This window comes from Salvelinus fontinalis, chromosome 42, assembly GCF_029448725.1.
Source record: "Salvelinus fontinalis isolate EN_2023a chromosome 42, ASM2944872v1, whole genome shotgun sequence".
NCBI classification, from domain to species: Eukaryota; Metazoa; Chordata; class Actinopteri; order Salmoniformes; family Salmonidae; genus Salvelinus; species Salvelinus fontinalis.
The window spans coordinates 20,812,002-20,821,186 of record NC_074706.1 but is presented as its reverse complement, the minus strand read 5'-3'; the positions used below and the strand labels follow the sequence as shown (position 1 = coordinate 20,821,186).

General features: G+C 41.3%; 1 protein-coding gene across 2 annotated transcripts; it reads right to left on the bottom strand.

The window, feature by feature from the left end:
• Positions 1–1,798: 1,798 nt before the first annotated feature.
• LOC129841009 (B-cell lymphoma 6 protein homolog) lies at positions 1,799–7,740 on the bottom strand. Of its 2 annotated transcripts, XM_055909105.1 has the most exons (4): positions 7,221–7,740; positions 6,672–6,802; positions 6,318–6,494; positions 1,799–3,270 (listed from the first exon to the last, which is right to left on the bottom strand). In XM_055909105.1, the coding sequence occupies exons 1-4, from the start codon at positions 7,501–7,503 to the stop codon at positions 3,115–3,117; spliced, it is 747 nt and encodes a 248-aa protein (XP_055765080.1). In that variant the 5' UTR covers positions 7,504–7,740; the 3' UTR covers positions 1,799–3,114. The 2 variants fall into 2 exon arrangements, with proteins under 2 accessions (XP_055765080.1, XP_055765079.1); XM_055909104.1 differs by lacking the exon at positions 1,799–3,270 and having other exon boundaries at positions 4,791–6,494; positions 7,221–7,739.
• Between the last annotated feature and the right edge of the window lie 1,445 nt (positions 7,741–9,185).

The following is a 9,185-nucleotide window of genomic DNA, read 5'->3' as shown; positions in this document are numbered from 1 at the left end:
GAGTGTGTCAAGAACTGCAACACTGCTGGGGTTTTCACACTCAGCAGTTTCCCGTGTGTATCAAGAATGGTCCACCACCCAAAGGACATCCAGCCAACGACAGGTCATTGATGAAATGGGACAAAGGAGGCTGGTAAATTGTGCAGCGCAACAGACAGGCTACAGTGAGTCAACTGACAGTCCAGTACAACAGTGGTGCCCAAAGAACCACAAAATAATAAACAGCTCGTAGTACCTTGACACAAAGGGATTATGGCAGCCGACAACCTTACAGTTCCATTTCCAAGTTCCATTTCTTTCAGCAAAAAACAAGAAACTGCGGTTGCAGTGTGGTAAAGAACAAAAACACTGGAGAATTGGAAAAACATTGCCTGGTCTGATGAATCCCTGGTTCCTGCTGTTTCACACTGAGGGGAGGACTAGGGTATGGAGAAAACCACAAGTACATGCATCCATCATGCCAGGTGTCAACAATACAGGCTGGAGGTGGTGTGGAGTGTGTTTTCATACCACACATTTAGGCACTTGATAAAAGTGGAGCAACGTTTGAATGCCACAGGATATCTGAACATCGTCGCCAATCAGGTGCATCCCTTCATGTCAGCAGTGTATCCATCTGTGAATAGATTTTTCTTCAGCAAGATAATACCCCAGCCACAAGGCTAGGATTGTCCAGGAATGGTTCCACGAACGTGACAGTGAATTCAGCTTACTGCAGTGGCCTGCCCAGTCACCAGATCTCAATCAAATTGAGCATCTGTGGGATGAGATGGAACAAGCTATTCAGAGTAGAGATCCACTACCAGCCAACTTGACACAACTGTGGGAAGCATTGGAGTCAACATGGGCCAACATCCCTGTAGAACGCTTTCGACACCTTGAAGAGTCCATGCCTTGACGAATTGAGGCTGTTCTGAGGGCAAAAGGGGGTGCAACTCAGTATTAGGAAGTTATACTGTTTTGTACACTCAGTGTATATAGACAGGTGTGTTTCTTTCTAAATCATGTCTAAACAATTGAATTGGCTACAGGTGTACTCCAATCATGTTGTAGTGACATTTCAAGGATGATTGAAGGAAATTGGATGCACCTGAGCTCAAATTTGGAGTGTCATAGCAAATGGGTGTGAATACTTATGTAAATGAGATATTTCTATATTTCACTTTCAATAAATGTGAAAAATACTAAAAACATGTGTTCACTTTGTCATTATGGGGTATTGTGTGTAGATGTGGAATAAGTCAAGGGGTATAAATACTTTCTGAAGACAGTATATTAAGTTCTGTATATGTATTTCTCCCTTACTTTCCTCCTCCATCTTTAGTGCACTCAGCAGGTCAATGCTCTCTGGTCTGTCTTCTATTTGGGCATGGTCCCACGCTTAAGATAAACTGGGCCCATATCCACAAAGTGCTGATCTAGGATCAGTTCCCCACCTGTCTACATAGTCTTATTCATTATGATCTAAAAGGCTAAATTTATCCTAGATCAGCACCCTGACTCTGAGAGGCTTTGTGGATATGGACTAGAGGTCGACTGATTATGATTTTTCAACGCCGATACCGATACCAATTATTGGAGGACACCAAAAAAGCCGATACCGATTAATCGGCCGATTTTTATTTATATATATATGTTGTAATTGTCATTATTACAAATATATATATTTGTAATAATGACAATTACAACAATACTGAATAAACACTTACTTTAACTTAATATAATACATAAATAAAATCAATTTAGTCTCAAATAAATAATGAAACATGTTCAATTTGGTTTAAATAATGCGGTTTAAATAAAAAGTGTTGGAGAAGAAAGTAAAAGTGCAATATGTGCCATGTAAAAAAGCTAACGTTTAAGATCCTTGCTCAGAACATCAGAACATATGAAATCTGGTGGTTCCTTTTAACATGAGTCTTCAATATTCCCAGTTAAGAAGTTTTAGATTGTAGTTATTATAGGAATTATAGGACTATTTCTCTCTATACCATTTGTATTTCATATCATTTTGACTATTGGATGTTCTTATAGGCACGTTAGTATTGCCAGCCTAATCTCGGGAGTTGATAGACTTGAAGTCATAAACAGCTCAATGCTTGAAGCACAGCGAAGAGCTGCTGGAAACGCAGGAAAGTGCTGTTTGAATGAATGCTTACGACCCTGCTGCTGCCTACCACCGTTCAGTTAAACTGCTCTATCAAATCATAGACTTAATTATAATATAATAAACACACAGAAATACGAGCCTCAGGTCATAAATACGGTAAAATCCGGAAACTATCATTTCGAAAACAAAACGTTTATTCTTTCAGTGAAATACAGAAGCGTTCCGTATTTTATCTAACGGGTTGCAACCCTAATATTGCTGTTACATTGCACAACCTTCAATGTTAGGTCATAATTATGTAAAATTCTGGCGAATTAATTACGGTCTTTGCTAGGAAGAAATGGTCTTCACACAGTTTGCAACGAGCCAGGCGGCCCAAACTGCTACATATACCCTGACTCTGCTTGCACAGAACGCAAGAGAAGTGACACAATTTCCCTAGTTAAAATAAATTCATGTTAGCAGGCAATATTAACTAAATATGCAGGTTAAAAAAAATAACTTGTGTATTGATTTTAAGAAAGGCATTGGTGTTTATGGTTAGGTACACATTGGTGCAACGACAATGCTTTTTTTCGCGAATGCGCTTGTTAAATCATCACCCGTTTGGTGAAGTAGACTGTGATTTGATGATAAATTAACATGCCCCGCATTGATTATATGCAACGCAGGACAAGCTAGATAAACTAGTAATATCATCAACCATGTGTAGTTAACTAGTGATTATGTTAAGATTGATTGTTTTTTATAAGATAAGCTTAATGCTAGCTAGCAACTTACCTTGGCTTCTTGCTGCACTCGCATAACAGGTGGTCAGCCTGCCGCGCATTCTTCTCGTGGAATGCAATGTAATCGGCCATAATCGGCATCCAAAAATGCTGATTACCGATTGATATGAAAACTTGAAATCGGCCCTAATTAATTGACCATGCCGATTAATCGGTCAGCCTCTAATATGGACCCTGACCTAATACAATGCAGACAGTAGTTTACATTGGGCTCACCTAAGTGAGACTGTGTGTGGTCCTGTGCTGCTCAGCTGGTTCCTCTGTGGGTTTAGGAGGAGGTGTAGTATGGTTGTCCTCCATGACCATGGTCCCCTCAGGGTTCCCCAGACCCTCCTCCTTCACCAGCAGCACCTCCAGACCCTCCTCCTCCTCCTGGAAGAGACAGGTGATACAGATTACAGACATACACTCCCTCGGTTACGTACACACAGATATTAAACACACTTTCAACATGTAGTGTTTACCCATCCCCACTATGTTTGAGTCCAATACCGTAGTTACAGAATGACTTCATTGTTGTAAAATCCATCATGGTAAATATGTTGTGGGTAAAAATAAGTCAGCTAAGTCAGCTGTCAAAAGTCAGACAAATCTGACTAAACTATTTTGACGTGTACAGTAGGTGTTTGTTAGTGTGTGTGTCAGCAGGTAGACATATTTAGTGTATATTGGTTATAAAGCTCTGTTGGGATGCAGAATAGGGTGAGATCAGTTACTGTCTTACCTCAATTAGCCACGAAATCCCTAGTTTTAAAGTGACAAACAGTTTTCTGGAAGCTGTGCGGCGCCATTTTCCCTAAATGTCTCTCCACGTGGACCAGCCCCCTAGCAAATCGAGATCCAGCCAATGATATTCACCCCCTCTATGTTTTTTGAGTGATAGCTAGCAAGAATCACACACAGCAGAACAAGAGAGAGAGCAATGACGTGAATTGAACATACACTATATACACAAAAGTATGTTGACACCCCTCAAATTAGTGGATTTGGCTATTTCAGCCGCACCCGTTGTTGACAGGTGTATAAAATTGAGCACGCAGCCATGCAATCTCCATAAACAAACATTGGCAGAAGAATGGCCTTACTGAAGAGCTCAGTGACATTCATTGTGGCACCGTCATAGGATGCCACCTTTCCAACAAGTCAGTTTGTAAAATTTCGGCCCTGTTAGAGCTGCCCCCGGTCAACAGCGAGTGCTGTTATTGTGAAGTGGAAACGTCTAGGAGCAACAATGACTCAGCCGCGAAGTGGTAGGCCACACAAGCTCACAGAACGGAAATCTTAACGCTACAGTGTACAATGACATTCTAGATGATTCTGTGCTTCCAGCTTTGTGGCAACAGTTTGGGAAAGGCCCTTTCCTATTTCAGCATGGCAATGCCCCCGTGCACAAAGCGAGATCCATACAGAAATGGTTTGTTAAGATTGGTGTGGAAGAACTTGACTGGCCTGCACAGAGAACTGACCTCAACCACATCGAACACCTTTGGGATGAATTGGTACACAGACTGTGAGCCAGGCCTAATCGCCCCGAGCTGACAAGGAAAAAAATCTGTCGTTCTGCCCCTGAACAAGGCAGTTAACCCACTGTTCCTAGGCCGTCATTGAAAATAAGAATTTGTTCTTAACTGACTAGTTAAATAAAGATAAAATAAAAATAAATAAAAATGTTCCAACATGGAAAGCCTTCCCAGAAGATTGGAGACTGTTATAGCAGCAAAGGGGGGGACCAACTCCATATTAATGCCCATGATTTTGGAATGAGATGTTCGACAAGCAGGTGTCCACATAATTTAGGTCATGTGAGGTAGTACGCAATTTTCGGGGATCACTTCTGGCTCGTGGGCTACTTTCAGAAGAACTGGCTAAAAAGAATAATGAGAGTCTTAGAATTAAAAGTCCCATTTTGTGTTTATTAAACAAACAAGTTTTAAATACTCCATATGAAAACCACACATACAATGTCTCAACTAAAAAGCAGCATGAACTTGATAAACTGCATACATTTTCTCATTAAAAGTGTCTTGGGGGGAAAATGAAGTAGTTGAATGGAAATAATGAAATCAGCATTTGTGAACATTATATAGCCTACACCAGGACTCTCCAACCCTGTTCCTGGAGAGCTATCGTCCTGTAGGTTCACTCCAACCCTAATCTAGCACAACTGATTCTAATAATTAGTTGGTTGATAAGCTGAAACAGGCTCGATACAAGTAGGGTTGGAGCGAAAACCTACAAGAGACCCCTGGCCTACACAGTACAAACACAATATGTAACAGACTTTTTAGGCTTATAAACTGTATGCCTTATATATATCACACAATGTCTGGATGCAGTATTCTACCCAGGAATATTCAACACTGAAATGTGTTACTCTTGTTTTTCCAAATGGATCTGTGGATCTATTCTGCTGACAACAATGAAAATGAGTCCTTGTCTTTAATACAGGGTTTGATCTAAACGTCAGAAGCTATCGGGTGGAATGGTTACTTTCTATATTATAGAGTAGAATGTTTTTTTTGCTGGTGTATCCTGAGGTAGCTCCTCTCTGAAAAACTCTTACTACAATGCGTACAAGCAAACGGCCTTTCTCCCGTGTGGACCTTCAGGTGCATCTTCAGCTGGTGCTGGCGGGAGAACCTTTTCTCACACTGGGGGCAGCTGTAGGGTTTCTCCCCTGTGTGGACCCTCTGGTGCCTCTTCAAGTTGCCAGCCTGGGCGAAGCTCATGTGACACTGGGAACAGCTGAAGGGTTTCACCCCTGTGTGGACCCTCTGGTGCCTCTTCAAGTCGCCAGCCTGGGCGAAGCGCATGTGACACTGGGTACAGCTGAAGGATTTCACCCCTGTGTGGACCCTCTGGTGGATCTCCCCCTTCTGGGGGCAAGGGGAGTGGGTCGTGACATTTGGATTTGACTCTAAGCTTTCCCTATAATCTAAAAAATCTCTACCTTGTGAGTGTCCTTCTCCTGAGGGAGTCTCGTCTACATTCCATGTCAGAGGAACATCGCCCTCCACTTTTACAGTCACCTCATCTACGACTATAACCTCCCCTTTCTTATCTAGGCACCCTTCAGAGTATACGCTACTACTGTGCTGGTTCCAGTCCCCACTAGACAGATCAGTCTGTGTCTCTAAACCCAAGGGCATGTTGCCAGGGTCCATCTCTGTTGTATAAGAACAAGACAGATCATCAACACCAGTGACTAACGTGTCACCATCTCCACAAGAATGAACCATTCTCTGGCTCTGGTAAAATACCGGTAGGTATTCTGAGCCGGGAGCAGGAGGACAACCCAGTGGCCCTAGTCTCTCTGGGTCTGATCGGTGGTCAGATCCTGTACGTAAGAGCCTGTGTGTTACAGGTAAAGTCTCTGTGTCTGTCGCTGACTTGAGGATGGCGTTCGGCGTTCCACTGACCTCCATGATGCTGCGTCGGGTCCTGACCTGTGGTGAGACGGAGGTGGCGAGGTCCTCTGTGGCTACAGGGAGCGCCACTCCAGCCGCTGCGCCAGTCTGGATGTCTATGCTGTGTCTTGAGTTCTCCTCTCCTTCAGTCTTCTCCTGCTTGAACCCAGGTCCTGCAGCCTCTGCTGACTGACACAAAAAGAGAGAAGGTTATTACCGGTACAGTGGAATTGGATAACAATGTCGTAGGGCTCTCACATGCTGAGGATGTACATGTAAGCAAATTAATAGTTGAAGGAACCTTTCTGAAATAAAAAGGCAATGTTTGACAAACTGTCATTTTCCATGTTACACTATGACACTAACCTCTATCACAATAACATGCTGGGTTGAGGTTCCACTCCCCTCATCTATAGCTATGGGTTGGTCATCTCTCCACAAGTTGTGTTCTGCTGGCTTCACAAAGCTCTTGTGACCTCCAGTGAGATGTCCTTCACCTAAGAGAGTGATTGGGGAAACAGGGGTGGTTAAGTTAGGTACTGTCAATACTCAATGCTATATTGAACACTGTCTACAATTGGCAAGGAAGTAAGGTAACACTTCTCATAACGTCAAGATATACTATTGATGGATTGATTATGTTCCATGCATCACATTATTTTTATTGAGTATGATAATAGGAAACTCAGTAAATCAAGAATATGGTTAGAATATGATATTGTCTTTGTGCTAGAATAATTTGTTCTTCATTGACCTACCTGGTAAAAAAAAATGCTAAACAAAACAAAAGCTAGATAATCAGGGGAAGTATTGGATACTATCGAAAAATGTTACAAGACCCAATTCTAGGTAACACATCTGAACACATGCACTGAGGGGAAAGGGGCGATAGCCCCTGCCTTCTGCAAAATGTACCTCTTGCCATTCCTCTGTATCGGTCGAGGATCTTGACACTACTGGGACGACTGGCGAGGACGCGCTCTCGCATTGTCTTCTCTGCGCGCTCGCGTGCCACCTTCAGTTCCAATAGCTGTAGTTTCCTCCGTAATCCCCTGTTTTCTTTCTGGCTTTGAGTTATTTCCAAACGAAACACTGCATAATCGTCGTCTACGAGTTTACAGATCTCTGCAACGGCTGAATTCGCTAGCACCTCCATGATGGAGGCTAATTGAGTGTGAAAAACCATACAGTTAGCCATTGTTAACAGCTACTAGCTAGCGTTACCTAGATAACATCTATCAACCAAGTCCTATTTTCAACGCGAATCAAACATTACCTGGGGGAAAGTTTTAATCATATTTTGAGTTCCATGGTGTTAATACAGGTCTAAATAACAACAATAAAAACGCTAACGTGGAAATTGTTCTTGGTTACTGTTCTCTTCCGTTTACACTAAAGAGAAAGGATCTTATTGGTTCGCGTAATAGCTGAAAGGGTGTGGTTAAAGTGAAATGTATGCTCGCTGTTCTTTGAAGTACTGTACTAGTTATTACATAATGGCGTCTTTCTGCAAGCCATGTTGGTCAAAGCCCAAGGTGAAAGTGTAGGGGTTTGAATAAACGCGAAAAAATTAGGTCTGTGGTAAACGCAGGTTTAGGATATCTTATACGTTTTCTATGAGCTATTCTTCATCAGCCAAAGTAACTTTTTGTGAATTTTGAAGCATTTGAGACGTTAAAACATTTATGTAATCACTGCTTCATAATTCATAAAGGTCATATTAACTGACTGATATTATCTCATGGGTCGTTCCATGTCATTTCAGCAAAGCCATTTTAGGCTGTGCTGAAATCGTTTCTGTAGTTAGAAACATAAAATTACCATTTCTGCAACATTATTTTGATGAAATAAAGTTTGAAATTAAAGCAATTGATGGCACCCAAATTTGCCATTTTAATTTATAGAACTCATATAATATTCAATAAACATAGTACCTAACATTCGATTTGAACCAAACTTTTTTCTAACTCTAACCACGTTTCTATCCAGTTGTATGCGAGTAAAATCATACCATATAAAAAAAAAGAAATCGATACAATTTTATAAATGCCGACAGATAATTTGTTCATTTAACATGGTGGGATCTTTTTGTGTCATTAAAATTAATTATACTAGGAAATGCGGTGGAAACAACTTTATGTGCAAATATTAACATAATAACTATCATAAAGAAGTAAATTTGGAGTCACGCGATGATATGGTGTGTGGTCCACCCACTACGACTCGGGAAACCATGCAGTTTATTAAACTTGTCACGATCGTCTTTAGGTGAAAGAGAGGACCAAGGCGCAGCGTGATATAAATACATCTTTTATTTGAAGATGAAAACGAGCACTAATACTAATACTAATACAAACTAGACAAAAACAACAAACGACCGTGAAGCTACAAAACGAAAGTGCAGACACAAGCAACTAACGTCAAGACATAGACAATTACCCACAACCTACCTAATGCCTATGGCTGCCTTAAATATGGCTCCCAATCAGAGACAACGATAGACAGCTGTCTCTGATTGAGAACCAATCCAGGCAGCCATAGACTTACATAAACACCTACACTGAACACAACCCCATGAACTCTACAAAACCCCCTAGACAATACAAACACCCTAGACTAGACAAAAACACACAAACATCCCCCATGTCACACCCTGACCTAACTAAAATAATAAAGAAAACAAAGATAACTAAGACCAGGGCGTGACAAAACTACAGATGAAATAAATTATACTGAACTTCACAGGGTGGTGAAAGTGCACAGTGATACAGTAAGTTTGAATAACAAATAAAAATATTCTGGCTCTTATCCATAATAATCTTATCATGTAGACTCACTAGCCTACTTTCACTGTACGTAAATCCGAGAACCTCCAATTAG

What these genes read in the sequence shown, in the direction of transcription:
- LOC129841009 (XM_055909104.1), bottom strand. Translation starts at nt 7,503, where the DNA reads ATGGCTAACTGTATGGTTTTTCACACTCAATTAGCCTCCATCATGGAG. An exon ending in ATACAGAGGAATGGCAAGAG is followed by an intron (nt 6,803 to 7,220) that starts GTACATTTTGCA and finishes TCACTCTCTTAG; the next exon opens with GTGAAGGACATCTCACTGGA. An exon ending in AGCATGTTATTGTGATAGAG is followed by an intron (nt 6,495 to 6,671) that starts GTTAGTGTCATA and finishes TTTTTGTGTCAG; the next exon opens with TCAGCAGAGGCTGCAGGACC.